At 41.3% G+C, this 23,046-nt stretch overlaps 1 protein-coding gene across 1 annotated transcript in view; it reads right to left on the reverse strand.

The window, feature by feature from the left end:
• KSR1 (kinase suppressor of ras 1) overlaps positions 1-23,046 on the reverse strand; it is a 228,655-nt gene that overhangs the window by 19,498 nt on the left and 186,111 nt on the right. Inside the window, exons 11-14 of the mRNA XM_088456139.1 lie at positions 18,216-18,270; positions 16,454-16,502; positions 13,563-13,951; positions 12,132-12,228 (exon numbers count right to left, since the gene is read on the reverse strand). Coding sequence (XP_088312265.1) covers positions 12,132-12,228; positions 13,563-13,951; positions 16,454-16,502; positions 18,216-18,270 — 590 coding nt within the window. The remainder of the gene's footprint in view (positions 1-12,131; positions 12,229-13,562; positions 13,952-16,453; positions 16,503-18,215; positions 18,271-23,046) is intronic.

Consider the following 23,046-nt stretch of genomic DNA (forward strand, 5'->3'; position numbering starts at 1 on the left):
GCTTACCTCTGTCCCCCTTGAATCCGGCCATGGTCCGGAGCATCTGGGGTCACCGCTAGCTGTGACCCCAGACGCCCACCAGCATCCCCGGATCAGTACCGGCGTTCTGGTACCGGCGGGGTGTAGGGAAGACAGCATGGACGTCAGGACTGACTGTCCATGCTGTTCATCCAGTTGTGCAGCCACAGCTGCATGAAGAATAAGCTTCAGGGGCTCTTCTAGCCCCCACTCCAACAGGTGCACCCGACTCCGGCCGGGCACCAAACTAAACTGAGGTGCCTTGGCTCGGGGGCGGGGTATAGGAGGGGGACCTAGTGCATCCTGGGAGGCTGAGAGCTTAACTCTTTGGTGCCCTGCGACTGACGTCACACCTATACCCCAAGGTATCCTGTGGATACCCTATGGACCCTGAAGTAGAAAAATGTATTTTTCCTTGAATAAGGCAAAATGTTGATGTCACTGTGCCCTTTGTCATTGCAAACGCATCTGACAGATGGAGTGGGAGTTAAGAAATTAGGGACATTTTTGGCACGAAGTGTTTAACCTTCATAATATATGTGTAAGAAAGCATGTCCATAAACGTCAAAGCCTCTCACACTATATACATACTAGTTTTATTTCTTCAGCTCCTTTTGAGAGATCTGAAGGACAATCATTTTTGTTTACATAGCAACAGATGCAGAACATGAGCCATAAACGGTCAGTATAAATAAGCCTTAGTCACGCATATACCCAATCATCCAAAAGAAGAACGTAAGTATTCTGCTGTCTAAATCAGCATTTAGGAGTATGTGCTACTCACTCACAAAGTGATTGTTCTTAGTACCTAGAAGCTGGAAGAATTGTAGCCAGGAGGCCTCTGTCACAAGAACAGAGGGGGCTTCAGTAAGTCCAATGTAAAAATGATTTAATCAGTAGAATAAAGTATCACTGGCAATGAGCACACATCTACAGTAGCTGCTTAACACCACATTCACATTGAAGTGCACACTCTTACTTATAGAAACACAGGGCACTTGGCTTACAAATAGCATAAATCAATCCTGGAGCGAATGCCAGAAAAGCCTGCACATGAAAAATTACTCGTAATGGTGAAAAAAGCATTCTTATATATTGCATTACACTTATCAGAGCAGTGGTGTATACCAATCACACGTCAGCCATTTCAGTGCACAAACTGCACTTTTGTCCAGAGTGGCCACACACCCCAACTACACAATCATTGCTTAATAGCTTCAAGCAGTGCCTTTTCTCTATGTTACACAATAGGATATATAACCATTTACTCTGCTACTGCTGAACCACTTGCCAGACGACTTTGGGGTTACATTATATGAAAATTAAATTGTATCACAGCAGATGCCAAGACATTTTCAACTTCATTTCTTTCTACTGATGAACTTAATGTAACTGTCTCAGTGACTTCAGATGATGTAGTTACCGTTGGTGACTGGTTCTATTATGAAGATGATGTAAAGAGTTACCCAGCTGAGATTAAGGACATCAGAGATGGTGAATACTTAGTGAGCACAATGGAGCAAGCTGGCAGCAACTGGAAATGGCCATCATCACCAGATTAAATATTTTATTCATCTTCACAGTTAATCAGGAAGATAAACAGGCCTACATTGATTAATTCACGTGGATTCTACAGGTTTGAGAAATTTGTATCGTAGCCCTTTGACTGGGAGACAGGAACGTAATGTGAGTCACATTCGTATGTAACACAACTCACACGTCAAAACTGATTTTAAGTATAGTTTGAATAACATTTATTTTTTTGTTTGTGTGTCAATCATAAGTTTAGGGTCTTATAAGTGTATAGTATAACAATAATATTGTAAAAATAATTAGGAGAGCAAGTTTAAATATATAAGTCCCCTCAGTTCCATAGAAACATAGAATTTGACGGCAGATAAGAACCACTTGGCCCATCTACAGTAGTCTGCCCTTTTTTACCTTTTGGTAACCTCAACCCTATGTGATCCTCGGTTCTTTGTAAGGATATTCTCATGCTTATCCCAAACATGTTTAAGTTGTTCTACTGTCTTAGCCTCTACCACCTCTGATGGGAGGCTATTCCACTTATCTACTACCCTTTCTGTGATGTAATTTTTCCTCGAATTTCCTTTGAATCTACCTCCCTCCAGTCTCAGTGCACGTCCTTGAGTTCTAACACTTCTCTTATTTTGAAGAATGCCTCCCTCCTGCACCTTGTTAACACCATCTATATATTTGAACGTTTCTATCATGTCCCCCCTATCCCTTCTCTGCTCCAGACTATACATATTAAGATCTCTTCGTATTTCCTGGTAAGTTTTGTGGTGTAGACCTTGCACCATTTTAGTTGACCTTCTTTGTACAGTCTCTAATGTATTTATATCTTTATGGAGATGTGGCCTCCAGAACGTAACACAGTATTCTAGATGAGGCCGTACCATTGACCTATACAGTGGTATTATCACTTCTTTCTCCCTGCTACTGATTCCTCTCCCTATGTAACCAAGCATCTGACTTGCCTTCCTCATTGCTTTGTTACAATGGTTTCCTGACTTTAAGTCACCTGATATAGTGACTCCTAGATCCCTTTCCTCCTCTGTATTTTCCATTAGAGTACCCATAATACTATATTTAGCTTTTGGGTTCTTGAGACCCAAGTACATAATTTTGCGTTTTTTAGCATTAAACTGTAGTTGCCATGTTCTTGACCATTCCTCTAGTCTACCTAGATCCTCCATCATTTGTCTTACCCCTCCAGGTGTGTCTACACTGTTGCATATTTTTGTGTCATCTGCAAAAAGGCATAATTTCCCTTTAATACAATTTGCAAACTCACCAACAAAGATATTAAAAAGCACTGGTCCAAGTACAGAACCTGTGTTTCTATAACTTGTCACAATTCCTTCCTGAGACTGCACTCCATTTACTACAACTGTTTCCTATTCTGCAACCAAGTTCTTATCCATTTAACCATCTTAGAATCCAGTCCCAAATTTTCAAGTTTATCTATCAGTCTGCAATGTGAGACCGTGTCAAAAGCCTTACTAAAGTCTAGGTGACCTACATCTACAGTCCTACCTTGATCTATTACTTTAGTCATCCAGTCAAAAAAATCTATGAGATTTGTTTGGCATGATCTCCCCCTAAAAAATCCATGCTGTTTGGGATCCTATAAATTGTTGGATTTGAGATGTTCCACAAATCTTTCTTTTAATAGTGATTCCATTACTTTCCCTACTACTGATGTAAGGTTCACTGGCCGGTAGTTACTTCTATGTCCATCCTGTTGTAACATGAGTCACGCACAGAAACAATATTATTTAACTACTAAGTGTAATTTTTGTTTTGCTTCTAAGCATTAATTATTACTACCTACCCTGTATATTATTGTCATATTTTTAAAAAGTTGAATTTCAATTTTGCGTGTGGTGCATTTAAACGTCTAAAAGTGAACATGAAATGTAACATGAGTCACATGGAAAGAAGCATGATATGATGATGTATTATGTGCATATACCCTGTGTCTCAGTTTCCAGTATACAGTATATTCTGCTCTTGCTAGTGGTCCTTATTAATAAAACCGATTACTGTGGGTATATTATTTAATACTATTTATATACACTACTGACTTGAGTTTGCACTACCAGAGAACTACCTGTTTCTGATATTGTGCTATTAATATTTTCATAGCATATATTAGATATTTATACTTTGATTTATGTTCTATTGAATAGTACTTTGGAGTTCATCTTATTAGAACCTGGGGTTTCTGTGCATGGGGTGATAAGGCCTAGTGTTTCAGGGTGAAACTGCAATCAACAGGTTAGCCGAACCTTACAGAAACGTAAACAATAAAATAGCGCTTAAAAACACTTATGTATGTTGAAAAATCAATAACTAAGGACAGATCAATGTGTAAAGCTTTACTAATAATACAATTGCTTAGCAATATACACGAAAATCAATTAACTGGTGTGATATAACAAAAAAACAGTGATATGGCCGGACAGTGTCTGCAACATGTGCTGGTACTAAAGTGGTTCAGGTATAGTGGGCTGGACCCCTACCTTGTATAGTGCATGCCAGTACGTGCAAAGTTTAACTTCTGGTGGGCAGAGAGCAGCGTCATGCGTCTCCAAATGATTTTGAAAGCTTTTGAATCTGATTAGTGTACCGTTTATCTCTTACTCATAATACCAATCTGTGATATACCATTACTGCCTAAGCCGAATTCCTTGTGGTATCAAAGTACTGGTAAATATATATATATTACTTCCTGATTAAAATCTATAAAGATTGAAACGTTGAAGTTATTTTTATGTGCTGGTGATTGCTTCTTTATGCCGAGAGTGCTGCACCTCTGTGGGGATATAACCCCCTGTTTCATTTGACACAAAATGAGGGAGATCTGGGGTATAGTTCCCTCCTACCTGTGAAAAATAATTTTTTTTGTGTACTGTTTTAGATTGTCTGGTGCACGCCAGCCATAACTACAGATGTGTCCTCATACACTATTGCTGCAGTCACACCAAACAGCCCTATTCAGCGTGCCAAGTCCCGTGTAACCCAGTTTGCACTGAACGTCTTTTTTGCCTGAAAATGCGTCTTAGTCGCAAACAGATGCAACAAACTGATTAACGAGACTGCACACTCCGTTGTTGAGGACAAGTGGGGCTCATCCTCTGCACTTTGTATATGCATCCCCTGCAGCAAAGGGGTTAAAATGTGTGTTAGAGTTAAATTTTGATTGTGATTTACAACATCTAAAGCTAAATAGTTTTTCTAAGCAATTACCACATTGCACCTCATAAGGTGGGTCCCTAAAATTGACTTACTCAAAAAAGGAGAGTTATTGTAGACTTACGTTTAACTCTCTTTCTTCGAAGTCCATAGGGTCCACAGGGGAGACAAAGGGGGTATAGGTAGTGGTTAGGAGGACTGGACACCAACAGTTAAAGCTTTTCTGTCCAAGGATGCTCTGGTCCTTCCCTCCTATACCCCGCCCACAGCCTGAAGCAATTCAGTTTTGTCAACAAGCCCAAAGCAGGAGCAAGAGAGGAGAGAAGGAAGACTGGTACACTTAAGAATCACACTCTCAAATAATAGAGAAGGAAATAGGTGACCAAGAGAAGAAACCCATGCAAGGTGCGTCAGGGCGGGCGCCCTGTGGACCCTATGGACTTCGAAGAAAGAGTTAACAAAGGTAAGTCTACCATAACTCTCCTTTTCTTCTTCAGGGTCCATAGGGCTCCTCAGGGGAGACAATGGGGATGTCCCAAAGCAGTTGTTCAAGGGCGGGGACGCTCCTGAGCTGAGAGGAGAATCCAGTGCCCAAAGTAAGCATCCTGAGAGGCAAAGGTATCAAAGGCATAGAACCTAAGAAAAGTGTGGACGGAAGACCACGTGGCAGCCTTGCATAGTAGTTCGGCAGACGCACCACGGTGGGCTGCCCATGAGGGACCCACAGAGCGAGTAGAATGAGCAGATATGGTATCCGGCACAGGAAGGGCAGCCTGTGTGTAAGCCTGTGGAATAGTCATGCGAAGCCATCTGGCCAGAGTCTGTTTGTTAGCTGGCCATCCCTTCTTGTGGAATCCATATAGGACAAAGAGGGAATCTGTTTTCTTGATGGAACCAGTACAGTCTACGTAGATCCTCAGAGCACGGACCACATCTCAGGAGGCCTCACCTTCCGAGAGGCCTGGTGATTGGAAGGTCGGAACTATAATTTCCTCATTAATGTGGAAACGAGAGACCACCTTGGGAAGGAAGCCAGGGCGAGTTCGAAGAACAGCACTGTCCTGCTGAAAGATCTGAAATCTAACACCCTATGGGCAGACGCAATAGCCAGAAGAGTCTTTGCAGTGAGCCATTTGAGGTCTACTGAGTCCAGGGATTCAAACGGCAGCCCCTGAAGTGCATGGAGAACCACTGACAAATCCCACAGATCCACAGGAGGGACAAAGGAAGGTTGTATATGGAGGACACCCTGGTTCACACCTTCCTGAAGGAAGATGTGAACACCTCGCAGTGGAGCCACTCTGCGCTGGAACCAGATGGACAGAGCAGAGATATGCACTTTCAGAGAGTCCAAGATCCAATACAGCTTGAAGGAAGACAAGGATCCGAGAAATACGAAAAACCTGAGGGTCATAGCTTCTAGTAGCACACCACTGAAAGTATGTATGCACACCCGGTGATAGATCCGGGCGGAGGCCGGCTTACGTGCTCTGAGCATGGTCTGGACCATGGAGCGAGAAAGCCCTTTGGACCTTAGGAGGGATGTCTCAAGAGCCACGCCATCAAAGACAGACCCGGCCAGGTCCGGGTGTAGAGAGAGACCCTGAGACAACAGGTCCGGCCATTGAGGAAGTTGGAGAGAAGCGTCCATGCAGAGTGGTTGTGTCGTGAGGCCATGAGGTCCACACCCGGCAAACCCCATTTGTCCACCAGGAGCTGAAAGACCTATGGGTGTAAAGTCCACTCCCCAGCGTGCATGTCGTAATGTCAGAGGAAATCCGCTTCCCAATTGAGAAGCCCCGGGATGAACACAGTGGAGATGGGCGGGAAATGACGTTCGGCCCACTTGGAAATGCGTGCCACTTCTGCCATTGACGCCCGACTGCGGGTGCCTCCCTGGTGATTGAGGTAGGCCACCGCCATGGCGTTGTCGGACTGTATCTGTACTGGCCTGCCCTGAAGAATGTCCTGAGCCAGAGTGAGGGCTCTGTAAATGGCTTGGAGCTCCAGGACGTTGATTGGTAGGACCCCCTCGGTGGGAGTCCAACGACCCTAGAATGGGCCTGGAGTGGAACTGCACGAACTCCACTATGACGAAGGTGGATACCATGGACCCCAAGGTCTGCATTGCTGAGGGAATTGACACTCGGCAACTGTGGAGTAACCTGCGCACTCACTGCTGTAGGGCAGAGATTTTGTGTGCTGTCAGGAAGATTTTCTGAATTTGAGAATTCAGAAGGGCTCCCAGATGTACCATCCTTTGAGAAGGGGTCAGGGAGGACTTTTTCCAGTTGATTAACTAGACATGTTGTTGTAGAAAGGCCATAGTTATCTGAAGATGGCGGCGAAGGACCTCTGAAAAGTGTGCTAACAGCAAGAGATCGTCCAAGTATGGGAGTAGTCTGACCTCCTGACGACGAAGATGGGCTGCCATAACTGCCATGATCTTGGTAAAGACCCGCGGAACTGTAGAAAGCCTAAAAGGCAGTGCTTGAAATTGGAAATGTTGCTGTAGTACAGCAAACCAGAGATATCGCTGATGAGAGGGCGCTATAGGTACATGTAGGTAAGCGACATGTACCTTTATGGTGTCCAGAGACACCATAAAGTCCTCAGGTTCCATAGCTAGGGCAATAGAGTGGAGGGTTTCCATACGAAACCTGGGCACACTGATAAACTTGTTCAGAGACTTGAGATTGAGGATAGGCCGATGAAACCCATAGGGCTTCTGAACCAAGAAAAGGGTAGTATAATAAACGACCAGAATTATCACCCCCGAGTGCAGCAAGGACTGAAGGGCCGACGGAAGGAGGAGAACTTTGCTTGGGTCTGATGGAGGGCCTGTGTAAAAGAACTGCTGGGGTGGCCAACTCAGGAATGAGAGGGCGCACCAGTGAGAGACTACTTCTTGTACCCAGGTGCCTGTGGTGGTCAGATGCCATAACTGCGTGAACTTAAGAAGTCAGCCTCCCTCCATTGGATCCCCAGTGGAATGGCGCCCTGAGCTGGAGGAGGGGCAGCGGGGAGAGGGCTGACCTCCCCTATGCTGACATCAACCACCGGGTCCCCTGACCTCTGTTATACCCTGCACCAGTTTAATTTTATGCCCTGGTGGTCTAGTGGAGTCCCGGACGAACTGAGACTGGAAGTAAGACTGCGTATAGACGCGGATTCCCGGGAGCGTCCCCGTGTCCAGGCTACAATATGTGGTCTTCCCGTGGAGCCATGCTAGCCAGGCCTCACGGTGCTCCGCCGTAAATACCAAGCCTGGGCAGCTTAAGAGCTACCCCACTGTGTAATTGGTGATCCAATCCTGCCGGACACCATCGAAAACTGAATTGCCTCAAGCTGTGGGCGGGGTATAGGGGGAAGGACCGGAGCATCCTGGGAGAGAAAAGCTTTAACTGTTGGTGTCCAGTCCTCCTAACCACCACCTATACCCCCACTGTCTCCCCTGTTGAGCCCCATGGATCCTGAAGAAGAAAGCATGTTAATAGTTGGAGTTTATTATAAACATTTGATCATTAGAATGCTTAGTGCTTATAGTGTGTACCTAGTTGTGCTCCCTTTTTCTTCTGCTGTAGAACTACAGGTCTCAGCATGGTAGCACCTCTTATGTTTAAGATTAGGCTGTGCAGCACAGACCCCTCTTTTCTCCTCTGTGTATGTGTGTATTTAAAGTACATTTGAAGATGAGACCCCTCTCTTGGGCTGGCACTCCACCTACCTGCCCGAGGTGATTTTAATTGGTATGGGTCCTTTACATTGCAGTACACACATTTAATGGGCTCTATTAAAGGTGAGTCCTAGATAAATTATTTCATGTGTCAGTATTAGTGATGTTAGGGACCGACCTTATGAGGTTCACCGTGACATGATAGATGGGCAAACATCTTTGGCCAATCACCACATTGGTAAATTCAAGATCTACCCTTTATATACATAAAAATTATAGTTCTTCTTTACTACCATCCTAGTCCAACCAAATATGTGTACCACCTGTATAGGTTTTCATTAAATGCTTATTGCCCCATATGTGTTTAAATCAGGGCTCGACAATTTTTTGTAAAATCTAGGAACCATCTTAAAAGTTTAGGAGCCATACCGTGACCAAAATAAAAACTTGTATAGGCCACCACACATGCTGCTTCAGTGCCCCTCAACCTCCCCACATGCCATTAGACTGCCACACCTGTCTATTCATTGGTCAGCAGGTTCTGCCACATGCCCATACTTGCCCCAGTTTCAAAATATGCCATGCAGTAGGGCTCACATTCATATTAGGAAACACAGTTGGGCCCATATGCACATTATACCACACAGTAGGGCCCAAATGCACATTATACCACACAGTAGGGCCCATATGCACATTATACCACACAGTAGGGCCCATATGCACATTATACCACACAGTAGGGCCCATATGCACATTATACCACACAGTAGGGCCCATATGCACATTATACCACACAGTAGGGCCCAAATGCACATTATGCCACAGTAGGTACCATATGTACATTAATATAATATATATTTTTTAAAAATAGCATTTGGACAAAAGTATATGATGGCCCAGAAGAAAGGTGCAGGAGTCTTATTAATTATATTACAGGGCAATGAGGAGTGCAGCTGATAGTGTATGTAGCAGCAGCCGCCGTGTGGCACACAATCAGTGATCGCGGAGAGAGAAAAAAAATTGTGGGTCCCATGGGCCCCTCACTTTGGGGTCGTAATCCATTGTTTCTGGGTCCCATCAGATATTATGCAGGGTGAAGGCAGACAGCAGCTGGCGCAGTACTCGGGGGGGGGCGAGGAAGGGGGGGGCAGGCAGAGCTAGGGGTAGGAAGGGGTGGCTAGGTTATACAGCAGCTGGCACAGTAATGGGGGGCAAGGATGGGGTTGGGGGTCAGGATAGCAGCTAGGGCCACCCTGGGAGTAGGGACTGCGCAAATGTAGATAACAGCAGGGTCAGTACAACGGACAGTTAGGGGGCATGGGTAGATAACAAGTGGCGCAGTACTGGGGGAAAGAAAAAGGTTAGGGGCAGGCATTACTGGGGTTAGGGGGGGAGGGTAGATAGCAGCTAGAGCAGTATTTGGGGGCAAGGAGGGGGTTAGGGGCAGGCAATACTGGGGGCAGTGCTGGGAGTAGGGAGGGGGTCAGGATAGCAGCTGGGGCAGTACTGGGTGAGGAGGTAAGGGTAGATATCACTTGGGGCAGTGGTTACCTCCTTTGCTCACTGTTGTCCGCCTGCAGTTCCTTTCTGCCTCGGTTAAAGGACATAGGCCCTGATTCAGAGCCGGACGCTCTGACCAGAGCGCTCGCTCTGAATCAGGGCCCACCTCCATTAATATGGAGCGTCCTCCTGGACGCTCGTATAGCTGTGGGTCACCACCCACAGCATATATGAGCGTGCAGGATGATGGTCGCGATGGTCTTGACCATCGCGACCATCGAAACTGCGAGCAGAAGCCTGCGGTTGAGTTTTCCAACCGCAAGGCCAGGAGTGATTTTGGCTCTATCAGAGCCAAAATCACTCCCACTGACATCACTAGTGATGTCAGTGTGGCCGGCTTCAGACGGTAGGCGTTCCCTAGGGAACGCCTCCGTCTGGCAGGCACGCCCACCAAAGGGGGCGTGCTGTCAGTCAACATCGACAGCACGCCCCCTTTGATGAGACACTACGAGCGAAGGAAAGTACTTCACTCGTCGCGTCTCGCGCATGCGCACGACGGAGCTCCCTCCGTCGTGCGCATGCGCAGTGCAGACCATCGACCCACTTGCGAGCGGACAGCCGCTCGCGAGTGGGTCTGAATGAGGGCCATAGTCACCACCCCATTATGAACTGTTCCCCATGTAGCATCTTTTTGTTGCCCTCCTTTACCCACACACTGGTCTGTAATGAAACAAACATCCACTAATACAGACAGCACAGAAAGTTGTCAGTGCGGCTAGGTGGGTCATTTACATTTTCAACACATGCCTGTGTTACCCGATAAAACTGGAGTTTTAGTCAGTGCAGTCTGACATCACACTCTCCATTACAGTGGTGTGAATACGCTGGGCTAGCCATCTTGTGGGGTGTGGTATGACAATCAATATGTAGACATGGTTAAAATACTGACATGTTTACACCAAAAATGCAGACATATATATTTATATTTTAGCCTAACCCTATAAATCAACAAAAAAAGGTTAAATGTCGACATTCTGAACATCGACATTTTAATCATGTCGACCTAATGCATGTCTACATATTTATTGTCGACCTAATGCCAATAGTCAGAATATGTCGACATTCTGAATGTTGCCAAGTTGACTGCATATCGTCTTGTGTTAAACACAGAAGCCAGTGCGTTATGTGTAAATGGAAGGTACCAAAGGGGAAACCATCACCACTAAAAAACTATATGGGAGGTGAGGACACAACCAAGGATATAAAGTAAGCACATCAATAATCGATAGAGAACCCCAAATTATTTGTTGATTAGGGGCTGCTGCCAAATGACACAATATATAATTGTTTGCAGGAATACCAAGAAAAGAAGAAATTATATGTCTATTGTGCGGAGCACAGTCATAATTATTAATATAAATAAATCAATCAATTAGGTATACACTAAAATGTCTCATTATAGGACATGACCAACGAAATAGAGGTTAAAAATAGAAAAAAGGAGGAATAAATGTGATAAAAATAGTTTTTGAAAATCTAGGTTGAGTAATAAAAAGGACATAATAATGGGACATTTTAGTGTAGATCTAATAAAGATTAATTTTTTATGTTACTAATTATTACTGTGCACCGCGCAAAGGAGATAAAGTGCAGCTACATATGAGGATGGGTTGGAACTACCACTGTGGAGCTACATGGGGAAACCCCTTCTAACTGAATGCTGAAAGTGCATTTTTAACATATTTCAAAAATAACCTTATGAGTATACCTCATTGGACAAACTCTGGCCCAAATTCAGCACATGTTCTTAGTACGCAATACATTATTAGGATTTTCCACATTTGCAAAGAAGACCAATGGCAGGCAGATCTAAAGTCTTATTTTATTTTTCAACCATCATCAACTAATGCCAATTTCATATACTTGCCACAGAGTATGGTGTAATTTCAATATACAGTACATTTATGGTACCTACAGTATTTTGTTCCTCCTCCCTTCTTAAGAATTTTACTATTCACTGAGATACAGACACACTGTCCTGTGTTTGGCCATTTCCTGGTACATGTATACATGATACTCCAGTACCAATGTGTTTTGTCATTTCCATTTCACCATCCATTTGATACGACAACCGCAAATTAGATTACTCAGCTGCCAAAATATCATTTGCAGAACACAATATCATGTTTTATTAATGGACAAAAGATCTCTTTACCTTGATAATTTCTTGAGCAATCTGTCGTGTTTTGTTGATGTCGAGTGATGCCTTGGGATCTCTAACAAACGCGTGAAGGGTTCTCCCTTTGCAAAAACTGAAACAAAATAGCAAAAACTTTAAACAAGAAAATACTAGGGATGTGCAGGCTCGGATAGGTTCGAATTTCCAAGCCGAGTTCGGATTTTTCCTCCAAAAAACGGGTCTCAGAAATAGGCAAAACGTCATCTTTCATGAACAAACATCATCTTCCATGGACTTTTTTCCAGGAATGATGATGTTTGTCCATGAAAGATGACATTTTGCCTCTTTCTGAGACCCGTTTTTTGGTAGGGAAAAATCCAAACTCAGTGTGCAAATTCGAACCTACCCGAGCCTGCACATCCCTAGAAAGTACAAAATCATTTTATGAAAATTAGCTTATTATATAGATATAATTTGGGGCTCAGGGACTGCTGCACTAACAGAAGGCTGTCCTGGTAATATCAGTACATAATGACCATTCACAGACTCTTTCTTGTACCACCCAGAGAAGCATGTTCAAATGTTTAGGAACTTATAAATTCATACTGTCTCTTCCCCAAGCCTCATGAGTTCATTTATAAACTCCCGATTGCCCCCTAATAGTTGAGTGGCTTATTTCAATGCACAGAGACCTTTAAAAACCCTTAAACACTGGCCAATGGGCCTGATTCAGCAGAGGATGGAAAAACAAAGGCGCACACAAGCAGCTTTGCGATTCCGTCTGACATCTCCTGCTGCATCTGCGATCCCAGCACTGTGACCAAGATTGCAGTCTGGGAACACTATCAGGACCATCGGTCGCGATGTTGGATTTCACCAACCATCTGAGTAAGCCTTACTGTGCACATGGGCAGAACGGGTGCTGCGCACACGCAGAGGCCAATATTTTACATTAATGGATTATATTATAATTCTAAATTGATACATATATTATCTCTACAGTTGTGACTTGCAAGGAACCACAGCTAGTCTGAGCTATATTCACCCAAATTTTTAAAAAGAAAAGGTCTCACTTTGCACTTTGAATAAACCGCTTCAATAAATATTCACTTACAAAGTGCAAATAATATAGATAACATTTCATCTAGTGTACAAAATTAGAGCAGTTGTACTAAAGAGAGAGAGACATTTGACACAGATATTTTATATACTGAGTCAGTGTATGACACATGGAATATATCTATAGGAGTCATAGTTACATATACAATAGTTTACACAACAGGTAATGTCAATATTACCAATTTAAACTACACAATAAGTGCTTATCTTATCTTGAGCATATAAGAAGAACAAAAGGCCAAAACAAAAAGAGAGAGAACCTGATAATAATCAGTGGAGATATGGTCATAATATTGCAAACGCCCTTCCTGGGGAAAAGTATATTCTGACGTGCTGAAAATCACTCACCTAGTGATGATGGCCAAATGGGGAGGGTGCATACAAGCCCCCATGAAGAGCACCACATTCTCATGCCGTGTCTGCCTGTAATTCATCACCTCCTTTTTAAAGAGTTTCAAATGATCTTGATTGTTTCCATCTATCTCCAGTAACCGGATTGCTACCTCCCCGTGCCACTTGCCTCTGTACACCTTCCCCCATCTTCCTTGACCAATGAGCTCCTCAAGTTCAATTTGTTCAAAGGGTATGTCCCATTCTTGTAAGTACACGCTGGTCTGGCTGGCCTTGCGAAAAATCATTCCTCCAAAAGTACCACTTGTCGACCTCGAGGACGGGAGCTCATCCAGTTCATCGTCATCATACTCTGGCTCAGATTTGTTGGCTTCTTGCTCCTCCACCTGTTGAAAACTGACTATAATCATTTCCTCCAGAAACAGTACAGAGCCTTCATTAATAAATAATCATAAGATAGGTCACAATTAACAAACATGAATTACAAGAATAACAGCAATATATAGATGTATCAAGCTTTTAAAATAATGGAGAAGTTGCCCACATAAACCTATCAGCAGCGGATTTTATAAAATGTACTTGATAAACGCTACCTCACAGCTGATTTATTGCCACGGGCAACTTTCCCCATATCCCACTTCTCCACTCTTAAAGACTTGATACATCTCCCCCATAATGTTTTAATAACAAGAGCAATGTTTAACTATGTGAACAAACTTTAGGTAAATGTCTGCATGGCTTATAAGCCCTATACAGATACCTATTCAGTCTCTTCACTGTGTAATTCTTGTGGACATTTCCTATTCTTTTATGTCAATGAATTCTGACTATTTTGTCAATAGGAAGGATATGGAAATATTCCCTCCACATTGCAATACATACAAGGGAAACAGATAAGATAGGAGATGTGAGGAATCTCAAGTTCCAGAGTTCTTGCAGTCGCAGGGTGAATATGTGCATACACTCTGAAATTGCATAAATGTTTAGGTTTACAAAACGCATTTCTAAAGTTAAAGCAGTATCTTTAAACAGTAATGTGTTTTAAATCACCCAGCTTATTAAAACGAGTTGGGTAAGGGAGCCCGGCACATGGGATGCCGGCTGTCAAAAGACCAACAGCGGCATCCCCATGCTGAGAATCCCAACAGGGGAAACGTAAATATGCTAACCCTCCCCCCTTCATCCTCTAACCCTAACCCTCCTTTTCTGCACTCTAACCCTCTCTACCCCGCACCCTAACCCTCTCGGTCAGTGCCTAAACCTAACCCTGCCCCCTTAGTGCCTAAACCTAACCCTCCCTTAGTGCCTAACCTAACTCCCCTCTGGTGGTGCCTAACGCTAACCCCCCCTCTGTCCGCAGCCTAACCCTAACATACCCCCTCCCGCAGCCCGACCCTCAGCTAACAGCTAATGGTGTCTGCTATACTTTTATTCGGGATCCCGGCGTCGGCATGGGATTCCGGTAAAGGTCTTCTGTCCACGGTTCAGGATTCCGGCGCCAGGATTTCGTCAGCCGACATCCAGATGTTAGGTAGTGTAACTACATCCCAATTAAAACTATAGGTTTCACTATTATAATATTAATATTGCAGACGCTTGTTGGTTTTACACATATATAAACTAATTACCGATTGGTTGCTGTGATTCATTTTTGCACCTACTTTTATCAAGCAACTATACAATTAATGGTCTAATTTTCTTATTGGTTGTAAGTCAGTAGATTCACTTTGTTTTGCAAATATATGCACAAAAATTTCTAAGCACAAATTTGCTTTTTTTTAAAAGTAGTTTTTTGCCTCTAAAGGTGCATACACACGTAACGATTTTGTTAACAATTTCTGAGTTATAACGATGAATGATTATCGTTCATGCGCGTTCCCGTTTGTAGTTCATTCTGAGTGACCAACTGAATGATTTTCATTAAGGGAAGTTACAAAATTTGTTTGTAGTTCAAAAAATTGTTCATTACACTTTAAAAACTCTGACAGATAATCTGACAGAAAATCGTTCATAAAATCGTTGGTAACAAAATCGGTGTGTGTACGCAGCTTTAGTTCAGTAAAATAAGATTTACATTGAGTTGAGGAACGATGAGGTTGCTCTATACATACAGATATAAGGTGCATACACACAACAATTTTTTGAATGATTATCGATAATGATATTGTTTATCGTTCAAATGTTGAAAAATCGTTCACTTTCTGAGTTAAAACGATGAACAATTATCGTTCATGCGCATTCACGTTTGTAGTTCAGTCAGACCGACCAACTCAACGATTTTCAGTAAGGGAATATGCAAAAATCGTTTGTAGTTCAAAAAAATTGTTCATTACATTTAGTAAAGGAACGATTTTGGTAAACGATTTTCGTTAATTTTTCCCTTGGATAAATGAACGAAAATTGTTTATTAAAATCGTTCATTTACTAAATCGTTGTGTGCGTGTGCAGCTTTATACAGACTTAAGAAATAGGGCAACTTGTATTTCACTACAGAACAACAGCTCCCTCTAGTGGTTCAAATAAAACAAAATTGGTTATATGACAAATTCCCGCAAGCTTGAGCACATGCTGTAATAAACAACAGTGCAAGCAAATGTTACTAACATCAGCAGTGGGTACAGTTTCTAGTGTCATTCATTTACATATGTTTTATTAGCAGTTTTAATTCCCGCGGGTATAAAGACTACACATGCACAACTACTTTTATCAATTTAAAACAGAACAAAGCTTGCATATAATCAAGAATCTAAAATATATTTTAATTTATCTTCAAATTCGTTTTATGAAAACCACGGATGTAAAGAGCATCAGTATTCTTCTACAAAGTACCAGCTCCCTCTAGTGGCTCAGACATCACAAAATTGTCTTTACAATGTTATTCACAGTACCTCTGCTTCCTGTTCTTCTGCTACATCTGTTTCCATGTCAGCCTCGGTACTAAGGAGAAATGTTCATTGTGTTAGTGATGTAAGCAAAAGACTTAATAATGTATAAAAATAACCCACAGAATTTAGCAAGCCCTAAATCTTTCGGTAAGTATATAGTTAACAAGTTCTATATGACAAGTACAACAATTAGGAATAAAGCATATATTTTACATTTCATCAGAAAAAGGGGTTAGTCATTTTAGAACCCTTTATGCTTGCAGAAAAATATATATCTACATTTATTGGTAACTAACTGGATATATATATATAGTATATTCCAATTCAATATATACTGTAGGGGGCGATTCAATTCAACAGGAATTAAATAGTGCCGGGAGGGAGCTCTTCAATTCACCGCGATGTTTACTAAAGTGCCAGCCACAAGACTGTTAGCGCTGCGCTAAGCCGGAAATCAGCCTAGCGGCCGGCACTTTAGTCAGATTTCTCCTCGCACCCTCAGGAGGATGAGAGAAGAAATCATTAGTCCGAATAAAAAGCGCGCTAAACTGAATAGCTCCGGGAGCTCCCTCCCAGCACTATTCAAATCATGATGAATTGAATCGCCCCCAAAGATAGGCAATTTACTACTTTGTGCAACATGGTAAACAATGTACGTGTTGGAATAGAAAATGCATAAAATATGTATTTGCATACCATGCACAAAAAAGGACATTTAGGGGCATATTCAATTAGACGCGAAAAGTTCCGTACTTTTCGCCGTCATTGCTGGTTTTCCATGCGAAAAAGTATCGCGTGCGTCCCCGCTTATCTCCGATTCTATTCCAAAGGACGCGAAAACGCGTCCTGGCGAAACTCAAACAGGCAAAAAGTCCTGTCAGATTTGGGGAAATCAGCCTGACACCCCCAAAAGATGCATTAACATTGGGGATCATGGTAGCTGCCCCAGAATAGGCCTGCTGAAGGTATTTGGGGTACTTAAATGCTCTCATTAGCTGCTAAATCGCGTCTTTGCACAAGCGGTGAAGAATAGCATTTAGCAGGTTTTTTGGGTGGAAATAACTAGTCCCAGCAAATTTGGGGTACATGAAAATGGGTGCAAGCATGGTTAAAAATTGCAAAAGTGAGGTCTTAAAAAGCGTGAAAAACGCATCTTCAGCAAGTCGCCACAATTGAATACGGGGATAAGTTTCCACTGGCGAAATGGCATCGTTGAAACTTTTTCGCCGCTAATTGAATACGGCCCTTAGAGAGGTAGAACGGGTTGGGAAAAGTAAGGCAAGTGTAGACAGGCTTTTTTTTTTAGGCGCAAACTCATATGCATCTGTTATGAGGCCCTTCGTAAAAAAAAATGCACTGATGAACTTCAGCGGCTTCCAATTGGCTGATTGTGTCTTGACTCCCCCCTACTGTATATATATCATTACATTTTACCTTTATTACTTTGATAATTTTCATTCACATTGTGACAGTTACAAATAATTCTATTTGCCTTTTAAAAGGGATTTGTATTTAACTGAATTTAAATTGTACTTTTACTTTGTATTTGTTTCTGTATTTAATTGTATATACTAATGAGATATACTGTATTTGACTGTATTTATTCTAATTTTGACCTAATTGATGTGCTTTTTGTTTCTTTAGTATATGGTTTGTACACCCCTGATTTTACAGAGGCACATATACAGATTTTTTTTTTTTTGTTTTTAGTTGCATCAGACATTGTCCTTAAATATTTATGCAGAATTAGACAATTCTTTATTACCTCGGATTTTCAGGAGGCTCGGGTGGCTGTGTTATTGGTGGTGGATTCAAAATTTCTATAAATGACAAAAGAAACACATACATCTAAACTGCAAAATGGGCTAATTTAATGAAGAAAAAAAAAACATTATTGCATGATCTCAATCTCAAAGCAGGACTATTAGAGATGGAAGCCAGACCACGTCACTGTGAAGATGTTAGCATTGCTGTAATGAAACAGAAGCAGAGAATTGGTTTTCCATTACATAGTGCACAAAAGTGATGTTCATTGATCAGGGAGGAATATGTGTGTTCCAGTCTATACCCAAAGGAATATCCTATATGTCTGAAAGTGTCACAATCACGTTTAAATACATTATTAAATATAAACTAATCCAGTAAAAAGCACAGGGTAGGCAACCACAGTCCTTTCCCTAACCTTACATGATCCCTAAAGAAAAGTAAATCTTTCAAGCACAATGGAACGGGGGCTATTTCCAAAGGTTATTCTATGTTTTCAGTTTATTTACTTGCACATCAGTAAATAAATAGAGAGAGAGACTTGTATAAAGGGGATGCGGTCAATATCCCACCTGCGGGGATTCCGGCGCTCAGAATGCCAGTGCCGTAATCCCGACATTTATCAGAATCTCGCCGCCGGCATCCTGAAGGTAAGTAGTGGGGTTAGGGGGAGAGTTAGCGTTAGTAGTGATGGTGTTATGTTTTATATGTGCATGGGAAAAGAAAAAAGAAGCACTTTGTATCAGAATACAAAAAAAAAACAACTATAGGTATATAGCAAAGTGTTAGCAGCACTCCCAATGTTGTTTATATCTCTCTACATTTGTAGATAGAATTTGCAACACTTTGATGTTTATAGCTCTTTTTTTGGCTTGTTGTGAGGAGAGACCTTCAGTCTCATACAGATGGCAGGCAAGCCTTACAGTGGGGACAGAGTTTGGAGGTACTTGTAGTCCCTATCTATCCCTCTCTTACTGCCTACGCGTCCAAAAGTGCGGCAGGTCTTCTTTATTGCTGCTGCCGGGGTGATACGCTTCAGTGTCCGCTCTCAGTTGGAACAGCGGGGCGGGTGAATGCATTCACCCGCTGGAGTGGAGACTGCAGGTCCCGTAAAGAATGATAAATGTTATCTTCATCTCTCCAGCTCCAAGAGAGCTTCACGGGAGCCGCAGTTTGCACACCAGCGGGTGACACTTCGCTATATACCTATAGTTGTTTATTTTTAATTCTGATACAAAGTGCTTCTTTGTTCTTTTCCCATGCAGATATAAAACATAACACCATCACTACACTAATAGTATCAACTTCATCTAATCCACACATAATATTTTTTATATATATTTGTATTTTTATATTTTAAATGTTTTATTATTTTTAGCGCTCGTATACTTCTCTTCAAGTATTCCAAACCTATCAATACTGAGCTGCTTTTAACATTTAGCGCGGATATATATATTGTTTCTGCTTCATATACATTTTAAGGTAGACGGGATTAGTACACCCTGGAAGCTTTGGCACACGTATTAAAACCATGTTTCAGAAATCTTTCATCATATGAAGTATCAATAGTTTTGGTACATAAATATACTACAATGTTGAGTTGCCTGTCATTTACTCAGTAAACAATGCTGAGTGGATGAGGGGAGCGTTAAGGAAGGTCTAAATCCCTGATGTACTAAGTGATTAAACAATAACGATTGAATGATCATTCCTATAAGAACGATATATGTGCTAAAGATCGTCAAAAGTGACGTTTGTAAATGAACTATTGGGCAGAAATGAAGGACAGATCAAAATGTACACAATAATTGCTCAGCATTTCCAACCAATACTGCGCAGCAGGCCAGATCAGATGAATAGATCCGAATGGTTCTTAAACGATAATCAGTCCTGCTTGATAATGTTTACCTAGAACAGATGATCCTTGAAATCTTGTGCTTAGGGCATTTAATACTATAGTTCCTTACAAAAGACATGGCTTTGTACAAACAAACAAACTGATACACACTAACTGGAAGGTTAATGTGTCTTCTTAATTACTAGTATACAGGAAACAGATTACAGCTGTATCTCTTATCCATATAACTGCTGAGTACACACACAAAGGAACATTTCCTGAATGAGTCTCAGTGTGATATGCATTACAGGATATTTAAAGCCTGATAGACAAAGAGTCACTGGTCGCACAACGAGGCAATGACCATACAATTCAATCACATCAGGCACAGTGCTATATGACGCACTTATTAGAGATGAGCACGACTTTACTAAGGTTAGCCTTTGATGCCATGGTAATTTACTGCTCTATTTATAGCCACCCTGCAAGGAAACCAGAATAGGTCACAACCTGATCACTGCAGATGTGAGATCCTAGATAGTTAACGTGCCTCAGAGACAATAAGGCTCACCAGAAAAAAATATATATGTATATAAAAAACATAGGGTCAGTTAGTAGGATTAAAGTGTTAAACTCACCTGGGAAGATAAATTGTTGTCTATGCTGAATGTAGTAGGCAGCTTTTAATAAAAGATGACAGCAACCACCCAGGCAGAATAAGAAAAACAAGCAGTTAGAGAGTATCAGGAGACCTGTCAGAGACTGCCCCACATGTGCCTAATGAATATAGTCACCATGCTGACTGACTGAACACAGCTCTCGTCAATAAAAGAGTGTTTCTCTGCCGAGTCCGGTGGGAGACAACCCCGGGTGGATACAGACAAATGTTAATAGGATTTTGCCAGCTATTACACACTTGCGTGGCTCTCAGAAACATCTTCATGCAAGCAGCTTTCACTTAAAATTTCAATTGCTAATTAAAAGCAATTGAGTAATTCAGCTCAAGTGGCAATGAATAGCATTGTCATGATTATTTCTAGTCACTTCCTGGGAAATGACCAGCAGGTATATTATTAAGGAACTTCATGGTTTAATAATAATGTAATATCAGTGCAATATGGGCTCATTCATACAGATGGTTTTATTTCTCCCTCCTTTTGGCACAGTAATGTTAAATGCACCTTTTATAGGACAAAAGTTAAACAAAATAATGTAAAAATGACAAAAAAAAATGGATAACAACTAAATGTATCAGCAGGTCACTGAATATCACATTCTTCCAGGTGTAAAATAAAACCTTAAAAATGCTTAGCATACATTTTTCAATGCATCCACAAACGTTTAATAATAATAAAATCACTGAATGGATAAAATAAATACTGGGTCTGTGTTGATAGTAAAATTTGTTGCAACCTAGTGAAAAAGTACTTTGTTTGATGCTTTTATGTAGTTTTCAATTTAAAACTTTGGGCTAATATATGCATATACATCACATTCAATGGAGGAGAAAATAATAAAAACAACCAAAGAAAACAAACACAATCTGACCAAAATAATATATATATATAGAAAGTATGGATGTTATCTATGGGATTATTATGTATAGAATACCTTAAATGCATTATGACACAACCACACAAGAACTTTCTGTCTACATGTTACCTCTCAGTGCTATATATATTAGACTATTAATTTATTACTGTTATGTCCACACAAACATAACATAAGAAATACTCAGATTTATTTTCATGTTGTTATTTTCTTCCTTGTAAAAAATAAAATAAAATATTTAATTGTAATGTGTTATTTGCTGAATGTCTTTACTTCATTTTTCTATCTACAGCTACAATTTAGTACACCAGCGGCAGCTTATAATAAGGACGATCGGGGCAGTAGCCAAGAGCGCTCTACCCTACTCATGGTGCATACTGTACGCTACTCATGGGAGGTTATAAATCTACTGCAATACACTGTACTAAACTGCATTTACTGTAAGGTTTGCAAAACTGATCCATCAAATAGACCAAACAATGATCACTCTACATTTATTGTCTGACTAGAACATGAAAGCAATTCCATAAAAGTTAACAGCACAGTCCTCATGCTGTATGAAGTATTATGAGGTCGGTATATGCATTTTCACTTTCCAGTGAATGCAGCCAAGGATAATGCTGCAATACCCAAGAGTATGAACTTAGTTGTGCAGAAAGATACAGTAAGAGCGAATGGCCAGAGCTGCACAGTCTGATGTCAGGTGACCAAATTCATTTCAAGGGGGCTTCACTGTTAGAGTACAGGATTTTTCTCACACCTTGAGAATGATGTAGTATCCAATGTAAGCTCCCCTGTGTACATTAGGAATTAAGGTCAGATTTTAAAAGTAATCGCACATCTATGAGTAAGTGATTGTTCTGCCAAAAATGTGACTTTAGTAACATTTATCTATTTTTGATTAAAAAAATAGCAAATTTTTTAGTAAAGAAAAAAAAATTATCATTGCAACTGTGTAACTATTCTCTTTATTAATCACTCAATAAGTAGGATAATTATTCAGTATACATTAGATAGTTGTATTCAGTGGGGGAGGTTTTTTTTATATTTTGTTCAAAAATATATACATTTAAAAAATTACAATATTTTACATATTAAGGGAAAGAATATTAACAGTAAAAAGGAGGTGTATAAGGGAATGAGATGCTGTTCATTCAAATCTACACTCATGGACAGCTTTAATAAGTGGTAAGGTCCTGTGCAGACACTACGTGGGATAGTAACACAATAAAACCTTGCTTGTTTTTGCTCATAGAGGTACAAGCTACAAATAAGCAAGGTTTCCTTACCATAATAATCTGAGATGTGCATAGCCACACAACACGAAATGGACCCTAGGGGCTAATTCAATCTACCTCTTCCACCTCAGAGCGTTTGTAAGTGCTAGATGGATAGAGGCAGATTCAAAGTAAGCCTTATAATGTCAGAAACATTGCTCATTTCT

This window comes from Taudactylus pleione, unplaced genomic scaffold (genome assembly GCF_031769625.1).
Source record: "Taudactylus pleione unplaced genomic scaffold, aTauple2 ptg000687l, whole genome shotgun sequence".
NCBI classification, from domain to species: domain Eukaryota; kingdom Metazoa; phylum Chordata; class Amphibia; order Anura; family Myobatrachidae; genus Taudactylus; species Taudactylus pleione.